Source organism: Anser cygnoides, chromosome Z (assembly GCF_040182565.1).
Source record: "Anser cygnoides isolate HZ-2024a breed goose chromosome Z, Taihu_goose_T2T_genome, whole genome shotgun sequence".
NCBI classification, from domain to species: domain Eukaryota; kingdom Metazoa; phylum Chordata; class Aves; order Anseriformes; family Anatidae; genus Anser; species Anser cygnoides.
The window spans coordinates 79238011-79256419 of record NC_089912.1 but is presented as its reverse complement, the minus strand read 5'-3'; the positions used below and the strand labels follow the sequence as shown (position 1 = coordinate 79256419).

The following is an 18409-nucleotide window of genomic DNA, read 5'->3' as shown; positions in this document are numbered from 1 at the left end:
AGTTTTAGCAACCTTTGAGTACAACTTAGTGTCAGAAGTTCAAAAACATTTTCTGTTTCCTCTGTATTCTTTATGCTATTGAAAATCATGCAGATATGGCATACTCACAGACGTGCTATGCAGATACTGAGGAATATTATAGTTTAAAGTAAACTCCAAACATAAGAATTATAGCATAATAAAGTCAGAGCGTATAGACAGAATAAGATTTTTTTTGCTATTATTGTTTGACCATCAAGTGGTGTGAAACTGCTGGCAAATGTTTCTGTCTACCATCCTTAAGAATGAAATCAGGAGGAGCAAAGTTAAAGCTCTGCAAGTTTGGATCTTTTTTTTTTTTTTTTAAGTTTTACTGAACCAAAATGAGACTTTGACAGAAAAGCATAGCTCAGAAGGTGTTATCAAGATGGCTGTGATGGGCAAAGTGTATTTATTGTATGCACACCATCAGTGGATGTGCACACTCAGGGTCAGAGGAAAATTAGAGTACGCCATAAAACTAGTCGGTAAGTTCATGATTTTCAGTACTCTGCAGAGTTATGAATTTTAATCTCCAGGTTCATCCTTTGAAGGTATTTCTCAGGTTTCCCCTGAGGATCAGGGATGAGGAACAGCAGTATCAGCAGTTCTATGGGAAATACTCCCTTAGGAGCCCCAAGTTTTCATAATTTCTGTGTGAAAGCTGTGTCTGCTGCAGAGGACTGTCTCTTTTTCCCACGTACTTGCTGCAGACCCCTTTGTGCCCCCACCACAGGCACAGGACCAGGAGGTCAGTGTTGGTGCTGCATGCCGTGGGGCAGCAGGAGGAGCCCTGCAGGTCTAAAATGCCCTGAGACCGGAGGGGAGGAGGAGGGAGGGATGCTCTTTGATTCTCACTTTGCTTTTGAGTAACTGGAAATCACCATAGGGAGCGAGCGCCCTGGCTGTGCGGGAACACGCTCTCCTCCTGGGAGCTTTTCAGCTCCACCAGACAGAGAAGTAGAAAAGACATCTGCCAGCAAGGGGAGCGCTGTTGGCTGGGGAATCTGTGGCTGTGATTTGGACCCTCGTCATGCCCACGTACTGTGTCACTGCGAGAGGAATTCAGTTACCATGGGTTACCCTATCAGTACGGGGACCAAGTGCCTCCCCTCCCAACAGCTCTATAAAAAGAGTCGCTGGAAGATGCCCTGGCGGCTCCTGCCTCCCAGCACAGAGCAGCAGGCACTCAGCGTGGGCAGAGAGGGGTGCCAGCATGCTGTCTACTTTCCAGCTTCAGTGCCACCTCATCCTCATCTTCCTGGCAGCCTACAAGGGGGAGACCAGATACCTAGAGGTGAGCAATGGGGCTGATGGCTAACACGCCTTGATGTGCTTTTCTGCTCTCTTCTAACTTTATTCCCAGCTCCCGAGAATTGGGATTTGACTCTCCTTTTCTATTCCCATTCCCCCTGCACCTGACCACAGGTGTGACATTAATACAACAGCTCTCCTGCACTTTCATTTATTTGTCCTTTTCTCAAACTTGCACTTTTTGCTAAGTAATAGAGACACTCTCTGTGTGCTGAGCTGGGCTAACCTCTCAGGTGCCAGGTTTGCTCCTCCACAACAGCAGCCTGGCAGCTTTCTGACTAAGCCCTTGCACAGCTGCACCCTTCCTGGAGAAGGGATTTAATCTGCCAGCACCTATTATAGAGAAGTGCAGGGAGGGGGCTGCTTTTTGCTTTGCCCCAGCCTCTTCTTGCCCTGTTTCCCTGCCAGGTGAGGGATGCTGGTGAAGATGAGCCCTTCCTACTTCTCAGCGAAGATCTGAAGCGAGAGCTGTCTGCAGGACAGATCTACCGGCGGTCGCTCCGTGAGTTTCTTCAAAGCTCTGCTGGGTCCCTCTGAGGAGTGGGAGATTCCTGGGGGGGTGAGCTCAGGGTAACTTGGGAGTGACAGAGCTGCAGGTGCATTTTGCAAGGCAGGGGGGAGATGGGCAGAGTGTGAAAACCTCTGCAAGCTGTGGCTGAGGCAGAGAGCTCAAAGAGGGGCTCTGAAGGAGGCTGGGGGTCAGAGCTGGGATTCCACTGATGGGAGGAGGTTGGGGGTCATCCACCTGCAGTCACGGGCAGGGTCTGTCTCCAGGGGAAGTGGTGGATGGAAAAGCTGTGATGAGGGAGAAATACGAAGGAACTCAGTCTTTGTACACTTGTGTACACATGCAGATGCAGTTTTCTGCTCAGAGATGCTGTGATGTGTCATTTTCCCCCACCACACCTGCGAGCATCCCCCATTGCTTAGCCATCTCCCTCTCCTCCCCACTGACTGGGTCTCAGTGCAGGGTCTCTCCTCGCTCTCCCCTTCCCTGTGCAGTGGGAGCAGGCACTGGGTCTCCCTCCTGAGCAGGCAGAGGCAGCAGCTCCCGGCTCTGTCCCTGCAGGCTGCATCGACATGCTGAGTATAGAGGGGCAGTTCACCTTCACCGCAGAGCAGCCCCAGCTGCACTGTGCGACCTTCTTCATCGGCGAGCCCGAGGAGCTCATCACGATAGACTACGACTTCGTAAACATCGACTGCCAAGGAGGCGATTTCCTGAAGGTAAGGAGTTGGCAGCTCCCGCTGCTTGTCCCTGTCCCTGCTCCGGTGTGTGAGATGCTGGCTGTGTGTGGAAGGGGCAGTGCACACGAGTGTCTGTGTGTGCGTACAGAACAGCCTTTTACAAAGCATCCATCTCTGGGACTGCTCTTCCTCCTCCCTGAGGTGCTTTGGTGGCATCCCCACCACCACCACCCCCATAAATCAAAGTGCATCGCAGGCAGGGGATCAGTCTCCAAACTGCAGCATGGTCTCTTCCGAACTTTTCCAGGAGCACCTCCACTGAGTGTCTGCAGCTGGCAGACTGACCGAAAAGCTTGGTCAGTGCCAGCCGAGGCTCTCAGCCCCCTTAGGAGGGTTTTCTTGTTGCCTCTGTGATAACATAAATTGTGTGAGGAGATAACGACAGCCCTCTGAAATGCTATTACTTTGTGAGGACCTCCACTCACTGCATTAACTTGTTAATGTGTGGATTGCAGGAAAGACTATCAAATGGCTCTGCTAGAGCATGCCCCAAACAGAGAGAGGTCCGTGATGCAGAGCCATTTATAGTCCAGAACTAAAAAAATTTTACTGGAGCAATTTGGTGGAAGACAGATGTGTGACCAAGACCTGAACTCAGTTTTGGTGGTGAGGGGAGGTTTGAAGGTACCTGCCTGCTCCCTTTGCCTCTTGCTCTGCCCTTCGTGCACAGCACAGAGCCCCTCCTGAATGGCTGCAAGCTGAGCTGCAGGGGGGAGGAGGAGGAAAACTGCCCTTTAGCCCTGTCCTTGTCCTTCCCCTGGAGAGTCTTGTCCCTCCGTCCCTTGATCGGGGTCTCTCCAAATGTTGCTACAGGATGATTTCAAGGATTTTCTTCCTAGACCCATAGATATTTGTGAAAACTAAAAAAAAAAATAGCAAGCAACGTTCAAAACTTTATAAAGGTTTCCTTCCTCTGATTATGGTGTCCCCAGTTTCTCCATCATGCTACTGTATTCATACAGGCAGCTTTTCCCTGGTGTGATTTGGGCAGCCACTTCTCACAAGTTCAGAAAATTTGCAGTTTTAGCAAATCTGGAGACCAGTTCTGCAGGTCTTCCACCAAAATGTCCTACACATGCTCACATCAGGATTACTCACCACAGCAGCAGCAGGATCTGGTCCTCAGGTTTGCAAAGCATGATCGGAGCACAAAAGAAGTTATCAGGTGAGAGTAGGCAGGAGGGAACTGGAAGTGCAAGGAAGGGAAGGTAGTTACCTTCAGCTGTGCTAGGGTTAACACAGATTTCCAGTTCTGACACATTTCTCACAGGTCTCCCTGAACATGGTGAGGGCAAATTTGTTGTTATTTTTGTTGTGAAGGAAAGATTTGTAGAGGTTGCTGCTTAAGCTCTAGCCCAGTAGGCAGCATTTGTTGTGCTTTCTAGTGATTACAGTGAGCTGAAAGAAAAGACACGGGTGAGAGCAATCCCCCTGCTGATAATTCCTCCCCAAAGATTTATCGTGGTTTTCTTTTGGACTGAAACACGGATGCTCTGGGGGGCTCTGGGCACATTGAAGACAAGCTGCAAAACATGGATGGTGGAAAATTACAGGCAGGTCAGTGGACATCATGTCCATAGCTCAAGAGTGTGACTTTTGTTTGATGTGGCTTTCACATTAAAAACTAGTTTTAGTAGCAATTGAACTGCAATACTAATAAATCAAAAAACTGATATGAATTTGATGGTGTTGGAGCAAAGAGAGATGTTTCCCTCAAAAACAAGTCACCAAAATTGTCAGCTGAAGGAAATAAAAACATTAAAATTTATATCCATCCCATTCCTAAGTATTGATTGAAGCTTGAATTATTAGTTAAATGTTAGGAAATAGATAAATGCAAAGATTTTTTGGCTTTATCTAGGGGCTTTTAACAAGCCATCTGGTGTCAAAATAAAACAGTGTAATACTTTACACTTCTCTTTTCTGCTGAGAGGATGATATACAAAAGCCCTGGTTTCAATTATTGAACCCCTATAGGTATTTGATGGCTGGATACTCAAAGGAGAGAAATTTCCTAGTTCCTTGGACCATCCCCTCCCCACTTCTGAAAGATACACAGACTTCTGTGAAAGCGGCAACATGCAGAGGAGCATCAGGTCATCGCAGAACGTGGCAATGATCTTCTTCAGGATTCACCAGCCAGGCAATGGATTTACTGTCACGGTCAAGAAAACTACCAACCTCTTCCGTAAGTCTTATTTTATCTAATCAAATGGCTTACATTTGGGGTAGGAAGCAAAACAAAAAGTGTTGGTTTGCACTGAATTCTCTCTCTGACTTTATCTGCACCAACACAGTTCCAGTGACTTTTGCGGAGCTGCATGCATGGGGGTTTGACTCAGGCTCAGCTTGTGTCTCAGGAAAGAAAATTAGAGAACTATAAGAGAGAACTTAATAATTTCTTCTGTATTCAGGACAAGAAGGATCTTTCTTTCAAAGATGATCTCTTCAAATCTAATATTGTTGTGTCCTGTCACATTTGGCTTGAACGAATAGTATTAAACTAGAGATTTTAATCTGAGCGACTTCTGAATCTGGGTGAACAATGAGGAAAAAGTATTTGAAAAAGTTCAGCAGTACAATCAGTATATGAATAGTAACATGGAGAGTGATATATTATCCCAAGGACCTACTTGCAAGTTATTTCCCTGAGCCCATGAGTTAGCAAGGCACAAATAATGGTCACTTGCATCACTTTTCCAAAAGAGTTCAGGACATTTACCTTCAGTATTTAAGCTGTTTGACTAATTAATCTGATTCATCTGCCTTGCCATGCAAAAAATGAATCACAGAATCATCCAGGTTGGAAGAGACCTCCAAGATCTCCAAGTCCAACCTCTGACCTAACACTAACAAGTCCTCCACTAAACTATATCACTAAGCTCAACATCTAAACGTCTTTTAAAGACCTCCAGGTGAGAGCATGTCTGCCCTGCCCTTACTTTGAGTTGTTAAGACATGAGCCTGGACACTGGGTATCCAGGCTGGTGTGGCTTTGTGCCCATGGACCTGATCATTGTGTGCAACTGCTGGAGCTCACTTCTGTCCATCACCTGCTGGCCAAAGCAGGCCTTCATTGTCTGCAGAGAGGATTCCTTGGGTTGCACACACCAATGATAAGTTACTACCTGAACTGATGATTTTGAACTTCAAGGCAAAATCAGCATTTGCCTGCTCTAGTTTGAATGGGATATTTCACAGGGTAAGGGAACCCCAGTTATGAGGAGCAGGACAGGACTTGGGGTTTTGCTGGCAGTATCGGGCAATGACAAGTCAAAGATAAGTGAAAACCCTTCATCCATACTGAGCTTTAACTGCCAAAAAGTAGGAGTCCCTGAGAATACAGGTCCCTGATGTGTGGATTTGGGGTGTGAGCTCTCCTATTGATGGTTTCACCCTCAAATTCTGCCAGAGCCCATACTTCACCATAAGCACTGGGCAGGGAATTTCTAGGGAACAAATGCCAGGCAAGAAAACCTAAAAATATTGTATGCATACTTTTCAGCATTTGGCTTTAACTCTCAGCTGTTAAATTGTTTGTTATTTGTTTGTACCAAAAGTACACGATTTTGCTAAATGTGGGCAGCAATGGCTGCACAAGTAACACCTGCACCTTCTCCTGTGCCCCAGCTTGCAATGTCATCTCTCAGACGCCCTCGGGAAGGTTCACCATGGTCATTCCTCATCAGCACAGAAACTGCAGCTTTTCTATAATATACCCAGTGGTGATAAAAATATCCGATCTCATCCTGGGACATTTAAATGGCCTCTTTCTAAAGGTGAGTGGTTTTTGTTACCTAATAAATCACTACCACGTGCATGTTTTCTGGGCATGGACAGGGGAGGAAGGGGTGAAGAAGGGATGGCCACAGCACTGGCTGTTAGGGCATGTGTGCTCCAGATCACGTGTGTGCGCACCATGGGTGCTGGCACCCCCAGAGACCAGAGCTGGGTCTGTCTCTGCTGCTATTGTCTCTGTAACATTGCAGAGGCAATCAAATTATGCAAAGTGCCATTAGCACATGTAAATATTTCTTACTCTTTGTTACAGCAAGCATTTCATTAGAAAGAAAAGAGTGTTCTCTCAGAGCTGTCTGTCTGCATTTAAACTAATGAAAGCAGGAAGCACTCTGAACAGAGAAAGGAGACGCAGGTTAGGCAGTGAAGTATGAGCATGGTGAAAAAACAGGTGAGTTCACTACAGGTTGATCCCCTGCTCAGTGTGCTGAGCATCCTCTGCTCTGATTGGTCTGATGCACGGCATTTGATGCTCAGTGATGAGCAGACAGGAGAGGACAGGAGCTGTTGGTAGCACCCTGGGCCTGGGAGGTCCAAAAAGCTGCAAATGTGAAAATTTCCAGAGGGATAGGAAAAAAAAAAGTTTGTTTTCTGGTTCCATTGAGACTGGTAGCTGAGGTCCTCCACGGACCTGTGTCTGAGCAGCAGTCAGGGCACACAGCTGACACGAGCAAGGTGCTGGGGGAGGCATGACATGAAAAGACAGAAATTCAGCAGGCAACTGGTGGAAACAGGACAAGAAACAGTGAAAAAATCTCCGTCAGGATAATACACGGGGCTCTGTTGCTCACCTGTGTTTTTTGTTTGTTTGTTTTGTTTTGAGGGGTTTGCATCAAGGAGAGCTTTAAAGAAAAGTTTAGAGCAAAATGATGACACAGCTATTTGTGTCTGTGTGTGGTACCCCACCAGCAGACAGCATAAAGGGCAGCTTGAGTGAAACTGCAGAGATGATCTGTTTTTGTCAAGATAAAAAATGAGCAATAAATGTTAGCTGTATGTGCTGATCAGCAGCAGGAGCTGATCTGCTAATTCTGCAGAAAAAAAAAAAATTGATTGGAGGTGGGCAGGCTTCAAAATTCAAATGAAAAGAGTAAATAATACCAGAGGTGGAGCTGTTAGGAGTCTGATAGTGTCTTAAGAGTCCTGAGACTGCACAACCCAGGCTGCAGATCCACTGGAAAATGGATCTGGGGAAGTCCCTAGAGGGAAGTGAGGAGTTTTTAAGAGATGTTTAAATTGTGCTTACACAGTAAAGGGGAACAAGATGTGGGCAAGTAGTGAGCAAGGAAAGGGCTGAGCACAGATGAGAAGTGCTCAGGAAAAAGGGTCAGCCTTGCAGTGCAGATAGAGACTGGCCAGACAGAGGAAATTCAGCTCACAGCACGGCGCATGAGGGCAAAATCAGGCACGGAATTACAGAAGGTGTGGATTTTAAATATTCTTTGGCTCAGACCAGTCCATAGCTATAGCCTTGCTTTACATGCTGTTTTCACAGGGACACTCGCTCTTCTGCACTACAAAGAGGGAGACCCCCACTCTTGTTACAAGAAAACAAAGGCAAACAAAAATTTAAATCAAATGTAAAGTTTTAATACATAAGAGGAAAAAAAATCTTCCTCTATTACAAGTTAGCTAGAAGTACCAGTATGCCTGATCAAAAAGCCAATGTCTCTGTCCTGCCAGGAGCTCCTTCTCTGCTCTTGAAGTCTGTGAACCAGCAGCTTCAGGACTGATGGTTCAGGATGGCTAGAAACAACTTGTCTCAAACCAGACTTTGAGAGATGGCCCATTATTCCGTATCGGGCAGACAAGGGACCACAGCAGGGACTATTCTCTTAGTCAGAACAGTGCGTTTTGGTGTCACTTTCTGCTTGAGAATCTGAAAGTGAGGTTATTTTGGAGCCTAAGTTACTGCCTGCCAGCTGAGTGTGGGCATGTGTGCTGCCCCGTGACCCTATTCATTTGATTACACGTCTAAGCACCCAGAATCAGATTCCTTACTTGCACTGAAAGCAACTGGATCAACATCTTAACTGCAAGCCAGTGATTTTCCAGAGCTCACTTAGGTCTTTCTCTGAGAGTCTCTTAAAGAAATTAACTTACAAATTGAAGTACTATTTATTGATTGGGATGAGAACAGCCTTGATTTCACACGGATTTGAGCACAAAGTACTCTAAAACCTGCTGTTGACTGCAGTCTCATCTAGGAAATTGCCATGTTTTAATGAAAACAACAAATAACTTTTAATCTCTGTCTTCTTAGAAACCATCAGCAGGCTGTGCAGGAGTGGGAGATTTTGTAGAGCTGTTGGGAGGAACTGGCTTAGACCCATCCAAGATGTTTCCACTAGCTGATCTCTGTCACTCCTTTCATGGGTCTGGTGAGTACTCCTTCTTCCACTTACCTCTGCATGACAAAATACCAAACCAGAGGGGGCCATGCAAAGCCCTCTCAAACCCAGGTTTCCTCTAGACTGGTGAACTTCACGTGTAGCAGAACATGAGAGCTAAATCTCTTTGAGCCTGCAGCTGGGGAGTGTGATGCAGCACACCCATGAATACCTTCACTTGCCCCTGCAGTAATTATAATAACAAGATTAAGTTATATAAATTTTTAAAACACTTTTCCTATGACACATATGATTATTAGTGTCAACAGACAGACAAGCCTGGAAAGTCATAATAAATGAAGGTAGAGGAGTTACATTTTCAGTTCAGGCATTTTTTTCTCACTTTCACTGTGTTCCCAGTGCCTTCTTTTCCGCTGCAGAAGCAAAGCATACCCCAAAAAGCCTCAGAACCCTCACCCACTGCTTTGAGGCTGAACCTCTTTCGCAATTGTGCCATGTCAGTGACCTCCTTCTCCACATAGAAATAAGAATTCCCAGTTTCCCTAATATTTAATTGAGGAGAGAAAGCAGTGTTGCAGTGATGAGACAGACAGACCTCTGCAGCACACAGATGTGGGGCCGAGGGAGTGTGGTACCTTGGAGTACCCTCTCCATCACCTTTCAGCACACCACAGCCTAATGGTCCAGGCACTGCCAAAAGCCTTAACAAGTAAGCACTGGAACTGAGCAAGTACTGAGCACTGCAAAGAGATTAAAGCACGCTTTCCTGGCAGCATAAAGGAAGGAAAATCCCATCCTGTGTCTCTGCTCTCCCAGCGTTTCAGTGTTGTTAATTTTGGAGATCTCCAGGATAGGGTGCTGCTGTCCTCGCCTGTCACTCGTGGTATCTAACCAGTGAGTGCAAGCATGTATAAATTCCGTGTCATGTCTTTAGCTGAGACCGCAGATGGATGGGAGGTGAGCAGCATTCGTATGAGTAAAGGCTACAACATTTAATGAAATAGCCAGGCCATTATAAAGTAAAACTAACAAATGCAGAGGAAGGCATTTAGTCAGCAAAGCCACTACCAGGCAGTCATTACTACATCCAAAAGTGCTTTGTTTCCAAAGCAGTATGCATTAGTGCTTTGTAATTCCCAACACTACATATCACTTCTCCCTCTTCTGGTATAAATTTATCCTTATGTCTCTATCTCTTTTCCCTAATTAGCCCAAATGAAGATTGGTTGTGACAATACTGTGCTACGAATGGTCTCCAGTGGCAAGCACATCAATCGTGTGACGTTTGAGTACTATCAACTTGATCTGCAGGAAATAGAAAACAGAAAGGAGAACAGCATTGAGGAATTCTGCTTCCCTAGTATCTGAGAAACCAGGCAACATGTTTTCACACAGTTAATGACAATAAGGTTCTGGTGAATTTAAAAAAAAAAAAAAAAGGTATTTTTCCTTTATCAGCTGGCGTTATTGAGCCTTTCTACAGTACAAGCATATTCCCTTTTTTTCCCCATACAAATCAGTCATTCTCATGAGCAAGCAGGAAAAAGTATATTAATCTTTGTTACTACCATGATAATTTTTCTGCAATATTTAGGATAATTTACTATATTCAAAATCAATAGCAAGAAGAGAAGTCTATGTTTCCAATATAAGTACTATTAGGGAAACAGACATAAATCCTCTGTGTATTCAGTCTGAGCACACACAAAACTCATAATAAGTATAAACTTCACATGGTTAACATTATCCTTTTATATCAGGAATAAACAAAAAAAAAGATGGTGGAATACATTTCCAGTTTTATAAAAGGAAATCCAGCATTAGTGTGTGCAAAAATGACTTGTTTGGTTATGACTATAAATGTGCTATTTATTTCTAATGACATGTTTTTAATAAAAATTTATAGCATGGAAACTTCCTTACACAAACCCAAACATGAATAAATACATTCCAAGAGTTGGCAAAACACTATGATGTTGTATTTTTCTGGAGAGCTCTTTAAAACATTTTTGTTGAACTTCCCGAGTCTTGTGCATTTTTCTGGAAATTATCGTTTTGAACATATGTAGCTGTAAAACTGTGGACTATTAAAGTAATGTTATGGGCAGAAATGTGTTTAACAGTGTTGCCTACACCTTCTTATGCAGCACATGCCACTTACAAGCACGTTTCCCATTTAAGGTTTTTGGTCAAATGTCCAGCATACATGTGAAGTCAGATACATAAATACATGTTATTTTTCTCATATTTGGTGACCCAGAAGAGGAGTGTAAGCCTGGAGAGCTCTAGGAAGCACAGCAGAGGACCAGAGCTGTGTCCAAGCTTGGCAGAGCGTGGATGGATTTGTATGTTTTCTGGGAGTGCTACCTGGCAAACGTGGGGGCAAACAGCTTCTCCTCTGATGTTCAGTTAACAACCGATGCTGATTAATCCCCCTGCATGCCTGAGACCTTCAGATCTGATATTTGGCTCTTTGTCTCACACTCAGTCACCAAAAATCAAGTGTTCTGAGTAGTCAGCAGCTCTGAAGTTCATCCCCCTGCCTCAATAGAAGTTGGTGAAAACTTCAGGATGTCTCAGGCTCTCTCTTCGTAGGGTTTGATAACCTAGTTCTGATTAATAACTGACTTGATAATGAAGGGATATGTCTGGCAGCTTGGTCAGCCTTGGGTGTGTCCATGCTGCGGGGCTGTGTTTATGGAACAGATGAGGACTGTGTGACTATTTTGCTTTGTTTCCCCCCCAAATCAGACAAAGCCTCACACTTCCAACCAACAGCTTGGAAACTCTAGCAAAGGTGAGCACTCCCCAGGATGGGCCAAAAGGGGACCCAGGACCTGCAGCAGTGGGATCATCCTGCTTCTGGCTATCCCACGGCATGGGGCACCTCCAGCTCATGTCTTGGGGCAGGGGATCTTTGGCCAGCACATCCCTGCTCCAGTCCCATGCAACCTCCTGCAGGTGTCCGAGGCCCCTGCTGCGGTGTTGGTGTGTGCAGGAGACCTGGCCACCCAGCACGGAAACATTGGTACTCTGAGGCAGGAATAAAAAATAATTGTAGTTCTATGAACTAGCTTTTGGTTTTTGTTTTGTTTTGTTTTGTTTTTTTTCCTGAGGAAACTTGCAGTGATGGAGGATTTCTGTCTCCCCAGAACTCCTAACCATATCCAGCCCCAACAGCCTTTCACAGGCACGCTTCAGCATAATGGGGTAGGTTATCAGGAAGGTTTAGGATGGAATTCAGAGATCCCTGTATCAGACCACGCTTACCCATATGCCTATCTGCAAACTGGGGAGAAGGAAAGGTCTTTAAAATATTGCTCCTTGGTCACTGAGAAACATTCAGTGGGGAGGAGTGGAAAACTCAACAACAGAGTTCAAGTCCGTCAGCTCAGGACTAGGTCATGGATGAAGATAAGCTCACCATCTCTTGCTTTGTGTAGTTTAGTAGTGGCATTTCCCTTCTTTCAGCTTTACGTGAAACTTTGCTTTCAATCCTAATGCAATTTAAATACCTCCAAAACAGCAAAGCCTTACAGAAAAGATACTTAACATTCAGAGGTTGGAGATTAGTCCCTCCAAATTATAACTCAGTGGACTCTGTTACTAAGGAAACTTACCGTTATAGATGGAAAAGAATGGAAAAACACTTTGTGGATGACAACGCTAGCTATTGCTATTGCTCTGTGTGTAGTACTCAAGTATGAGGTGTTTTTACTGGAGCTAGGAGCTTCACCTATTCTTATTAATCAACATACATTTGGACAACACCATCAATCACACCACCACAATGTGTTGACTGTCTTGAAAAAAAAAAAAAAAAAAAAAAAACCAGACCCCAGCCTGTCCTTTGGTTTGTGTTTTAAGCTCTACCACATGTAAAAAAACAATAGTCACTGCAGCCACTATACCTCTATTTACGGATGCTCTGTCATTTCAGAAGCTGCAGAACTTCAGTCTTAAGATATCAGCTCATAGCTGTCGAAGGTCACAACTCCTACAGTGTTTGGTTCTGAGAAGGGAGGAAATAAGGATTCTCTTTAATGAAAAGAAGGGAAACAAAGACAAAGAACAAAAAAAAAAAAAGATTTTTTTTTAAATGAAGGTTTGTAGAATATATATATATAAAGGATAAGATATATGTGAATAAGATGACTATCTTGTTAAAAAAAAATGATAGAGAAGAGCAAGGTTGTAGTCTGGAGGCATACAATTAAAATACAAAAACACACACACCAAAAAAATGCTTCTAACAATAGAAATGGAACAAAAGTGTTTGAAGGGGGACTGTATGCAAATCTTAGCTTTGAGAAGACATTGTATGTCCAGGGTTTAGACACCCTGAAATCTTGCATCATAGGCAAAATAATCAAAACTCAAAATTAACATTAAAACCCACAGAATGTCAGGGGATGTGAGTGAATGTCTTAGTGAAGACTCTTATATCCAAGAATGAGCCACTTTTCTTCATCGTTTTGGTTTGGCATCACCACTGACTTTCCCTTAGAGAAGGGTGTAAAAGGTGAAATGGTACCACATCAGCATCTCACAGCATAGAAGCACCTTGCTAGACTTAGAAAGAAAACTGCTAAACTTTAATCAATGGGTTAGCAATTACTGCAAAACTCTTCAGCACCACAAGAACTGCAAAGGGTTAAAAGATGTTAATTACACGAAAGGGGAAAAATCAGCTATTCCTATTGGAAACTTAACCTTGAAAAACAGAGAGATGCAGCAAATAAATTAACTCCTACATTTCTGTAGTAACATGAAAGGATCAGTCAGCTGAAATAACTTTTGTCAAGTTTTCCGGCAACGGAATGGGAAACATTATTATGGGACCTACCGATAGCGAACTCATGCCAAGAGCAGGTAACATAGGTTGATAGAGACTCATTCAAGCTCTTTGGGACCGTGACAGAAAAAAAACTTCAGGAATTAAAAGTTATTCTTGATAAGTAAGGGGTCAGTAGAAATGTTTTATTAAAATTAGAAATGCTGCCTTTGGAGGTAAAAAACTCAGCAGAACAACTGTAATTTAGGAAGACATTTCAGTAGTTTCTTGCCTGGTGAGATGACCTCTGTTCCCAAAATCAGATTCTTTGTTCTTGAAGCACAGTGACAAAAATTCAGGGATTTGTTTGTAGAAATGTACAATTCCCTGCAATAATACATAATAGTCCTTTTAAGTTAGAATTGTTCAGCTAAACTGATGTTGATTTTATCTTTCATGCCTGACAACGGAAACAAGTGCTCAGACAAAGACAAGTGCAGTCTTTCTGAATGGTGGTCTGAATGACTTTTGAAATGTCTCCTATCTGCTCTTCTAACATCGATTCAATGACACCATGTCCTGCTTTCCTGCTTTTTCCTGCTCAGTGGGGGGCTGATCGCATGGAGTGTGATTTGTAATTCGGAATGAGGCTGAATAGCAGGGTAAGTAGATTTGCAGAATGAATTAGGTGCTTGATCATATAACCTCCTTCCTACTGCAAGTCTAGCCCCGAAAATTTGAAATATGTCTTCAGGGCCAACACACTGCACTGATTTCACACTCCAAGCAGATTTTATGCTACCTCTGCTTCTGCCCATATGATTTTGTGCACATAAGGTGTAAAAGGCTCTGAGCTCCGCTGTCACACACTGGAATGAATATATGTGGCACCAATTATGTAACAGGGACCAAACTCATTTTTAAGAGCATAAAGAAATTTCACTTTCTTTCATGAAATGTACACTTCTTAGGATCTCAAAGCTGTACTTACTCAGTTCTAAACACAAGCTAAATTATACTTCAAGGAAGTGATTCATTATAGTCATTTTTATTCAGAGCCTCATTACTTCTGGTATCTGAGTAACTTTCTTGTTGATAAATTGACACAGATTTCACTTTTTTTTTTTCTCCACATTGCTTCTTATCTTTAAAGATCAGCAACAACTAATCATAGCAACTATGGATTTTGTACGCACATCATTTCCTATTAAAGGAAATGCAGTGTATTACACGTGAGTCACTACAAAATGAAGTTTTCATTATCTGTTCTTCTGAATAAAATTGATATTCATGGTACCGTGCTGCTGCAAATTACCATCAAACCATCAATTACAGTGTTGACTAATAGTTTTTTTTTTTATAACTTTGCCCCTCAACATGAAAGCAGGCAGTTTTATAACCACAATTTGCCTTTCCTCTCTATTCAGTGCCCCCCAGGGGGACTCACACAGCACTCTGAAGGACCTAAGTGTGTCCTTCAAGTCAGGTGCATAATGCTGCTTTCATGCAGGACATGTTCACAGATGTCCCACCATGGACAGTTCCTCCCCCAGGCTGGCAGCAGAGGTTTCCCAAAAGCAGAATGGTGCTCCTCAGTGTCACCCAGCACTGGAAGCTGGGACAAACAGAGCTGGAGGATAAATTTCTTCTGACCTCCAAGCTCACAGGCACGAGTGCAGATGCCCAGCTCTCCTCTTTCCCTGACGACACATCCCCAGCTCTGCCTTGCTTGTGCTCCAGGAGCCCATGGTGGGTCACAGACAATAACATCGCAGCCTCCCACTCCTGAATGCTCCTGGTGAGTCTGAGCAAACTGTTACGGAGTGAGGGTGATCTCAGCTTCTCTCCCATGGGAGATGTCCTGCCCAGATACTTCACACTGCTGGTGGGAAGTAGGCACTTGAAGAGGGCTCTCCTTTGTGTGTAAGAGCAGCAGAAGCTGTCCTGTCATCCAGATCTGCCCATTGGGACCCACTGACCATTGCACGTTCCTGGTATTATATTGTATATTTAAGTAAAATGTCATGTAAAGTTCAGTCATCAAAACAACCTGAGGAAATCGTAAAGGTTATGACTGAGTATTTATCACACAATAAAAATAAAGATTACAGAATCATCACAATAGCAGGTGATAAAAGATCATAATAATTTGTCTGAAGAACAATTATTCTGCCTTAGGAAAACTCAGCTTTAATTAACTGACAGATAGAGGCAAATGCCTGCAGCACAGCAGAGCTGGCTGAGCTCAGGCACAAAAGCTGGGTGATGATGACTCCTTCTGACATCTCATTCAGATGTCAGAGCTTTGATCATCTGATGAGGGAACTTGTTGAGATCCTTGTCTGATTCTGCCTTGCTGGCCCTGTTCCCTGTGTGCTGTTGTCGTGGTGAGAAGTTGTGCAAGGTGCCCAGCCCAACAGGAGCTGGAGATGTGCCCCTCGACAGCCTGCACAGGGTGCTGGTGGCACTGCAAGCCAAACCAGATGTCTCCTGACGGCAGAAGTATCTGGATGTGGATTTTGCAGATCCCAAAAAGCTCTTAAGTACAGAGTTGGGGGTGCAGGGAGAAAAAAATTAACATTGTTGAGGAGGTTTCATATGCAACTAGGAAGTCTATATTCACAAGGAAAAGATACACCTCCTCTGAGTTTTGTGAACCAAGAACTACATTAGCAGATATCACAGCAAGCAGTTCCAGCTTTTTTGTTGTGGCTTCTATGAGAATACCACAAGATATGACAAATTGAGCAACAGTTCTAAGTATCTCTTGGCTTCAATCCCTCTCAAATTAGGTTCTGCAATAAATTGATCTTTAAACTGGGTACCTCTTGGAGGAAGTCTGAAAACAGCCCTCAGTTTCTATTTTTGGAAAATAGAATATTTGGAAATATTTTGGATTGGAAATATGTCTTTTTTTGCAAGGCAAGGGGAATTGATAAAGTGTTTCTAGCATTGCCATAATTTAATTAGATTTAAATCAAATCCTACTTCAGTCCCACTGTTTATAACAATAAATTGGAAGACAAAATGAAGTGTCACAAACAAAAAGCCAACCAAATGGGATCTCTGATTCTTTAATCAGTCAAGCTTCAGCCTTACCTTAGGGAATGTGTAGGCAGTTTCTTATTGTATGAAAGATCACATGTCTTCATGCTGTTGGAAGCTCCCGGGCTGAGCTGAAACTTTGAGGAAAAAAAAAAAAAAAAAGGCAATATCACTGGCATTACTAGCTAAAACAGACTCCTGCTAAAGTAAACAGGTTTCCCTTAAGTAGAGATGTTGAAAGGTAGAAAAGACCAATTTAGAGGCAGAAAGAATCAAATTCTCAAAATAAAAGACAAAGAAGAGATAAATCTGGAAAGCCTCACAGAGCTATCCCCATGTAACACAGTCCATTCTTAATGCAACTGACGCAAGTGTTTAGCGTCTCATTAAATCAAAACATGTAGCTATCTTGGGAGGGAGATGGTTTTAACTGATCCATTTGTCACTACAGCAATATCAGCCCTACCTGTGCAAACACAGTTGTTTTGTTTGTTTGTTTGTTTGTTTGTTTTTTAACGTTAGAAACAGATACTTCACGAAACATGGAAATTTCTGTATGTTTACTATCATCATTTGGTTGGTTAAAAACAGATAATGGGGACTGGAAAAAACATGAAAACTTCTCATTCTCAGCTCATCTGAGCTGTCAGTCTCTACATTCAGTCAAATGTACAATTTTCTGGGGAGCTGGAAATGCAGTGGAAATGCAGTTTGGCTCAATCAGTCTAAGATGAAGAATGGGATAAACTGAATCACTGGGGATTTGCCCCAGTGTCTTTTTCTTGTTCTTACTCCAAACCAGCTTAATTTGGGAATGTGATCCATCAGAATTTGTTCCTGTCTCTCAGCTTAGAGAGTTGTTCTTGCTGTCTTCACATGCAAAAGTGGAGCATGAGAAAAAAGTTCTGGCAAGTGTATATTTTCATACTTTATAGAGGACACATCAAAGTCAAGTAGGCTTTGGAGCCTGCACTGCATCCAGTGCAAAAGGAAAGTCAATGAGAAAAGGCCAGGCTGGTTCATCATAACTCAGGGGTACAATTATATTACTACAGAGATGCATGAGACCCCCTCATCGAAATATCCCACTCACTTCAAAACTACCGTCACAAAAACTGTAGCATTGTTTAACTCTTAATAACAAGATCACAAAAATGGATCATATGTATGCTCATGTTTCTTGTACAATTCATTAATCATTATGCATAATTAGTTATTGATTACTAGTGTATTAACTACTATTTTGTATACAATTTTCTATACAATTTCTATTTATTATTTCTATATATGAATTATTATAATATCTATTTATTTTTCACATTATTATGGTTATAATAATGATATATAAATTATTGCTATTTTCTATATCAGGACATTGTTTCATTGAAGGTTTCTAATAAACCAAGGTGTTCTATGGCATGCAATAAGCACACAAAACTCAAAAATGCAGTAAAACTAATAGCACGGTAACTTGGAAGGAAGGAAGGAAGGAAGGAAGGGAGGGAGGGAGATACCACAGCTGAACTAGCATGTATTTGCAATAAAAGCAACAGACAGAAGCAGCCTGGTCTAGTGGGCACAGTGTAAGGGAGGGAACTGTGGCCATGGAGGAATTCTGGTTCTTCATTTAAAAGAAAGGGGAGCCCTTACCTTAACTGAGATGGGGTTGAAAGTGTAAATGCCAGCCTTTTGCTGGGATCCTTGCAGGGGTCCCCGTGGGTGACAGTTCTGATGTTCTGCGGCCTCCAAACTCACAAAATTGTTCTGGTGGGAGAGGACCTCAGAAGATCTTCTGGGTATGGGCTTCCAAGTTGCACTAGGTTGCTCAGGACCTCAGCTGATAGAGGCTAGAGTTCCCTAC

General features: G+C 43.1%; 1 protein-coding gene across 1 annotated transcript; it reads left to right on the top strand.

The window, feature by feature from the left end:
- The first annotated feature begins 1200 nt into the window (after window positions 1-1200).
- Window positions 1201-10852, top strand: CRHBP (corticotropin releasing hormone binding protein). Its single transcript, XM_013190834.3, has 7 exons — window positions 1201-1315; window positions 1741-1834; window positions 2402-2559; window positions 4558-4768; window positions 6211-6359; window positions 8642-8759; window positions 9940-10852. Exons 1-7 carry the CDS (start codon window positions 1235-1237, stop codon window positions 10095-10097), a joined length of 969 nt encoding a protein of 322 aa, XP_013046288.3. The 5' UTR covers window positions 1201-1234; the 3' UTR covers window positions 10098-10852.
- The last annotated feature ends 7557 nt before the right edge of the window (window positions 10853-18409 follow it).

Excerpts from the sequence above, each read along its gene's own strand:
- CRHBP (XM_013190834.3), top strand. The coding sequence starts at position 1,235 with ATGCTGTCTACTTTCCAGCTTCAGTGCCACCTCATCCTCATCTTCCTG. Across the intron at positions 1,835-2,401 it reads GATCTACCGGCGGTCGCTCC|GCTGCATCGACATGCTGAGT; the intron begins GTGAGTTTCTTC and ends CTGTCCCTGCAG. Across the intron at positions 2,560-4,557 it reads AAGGAGGCGATTTCCTGAAG|GTATTTGATGGCTGGATACT; the intron begins GTAAGGAGTTGG and ends GAACCCCTATAG.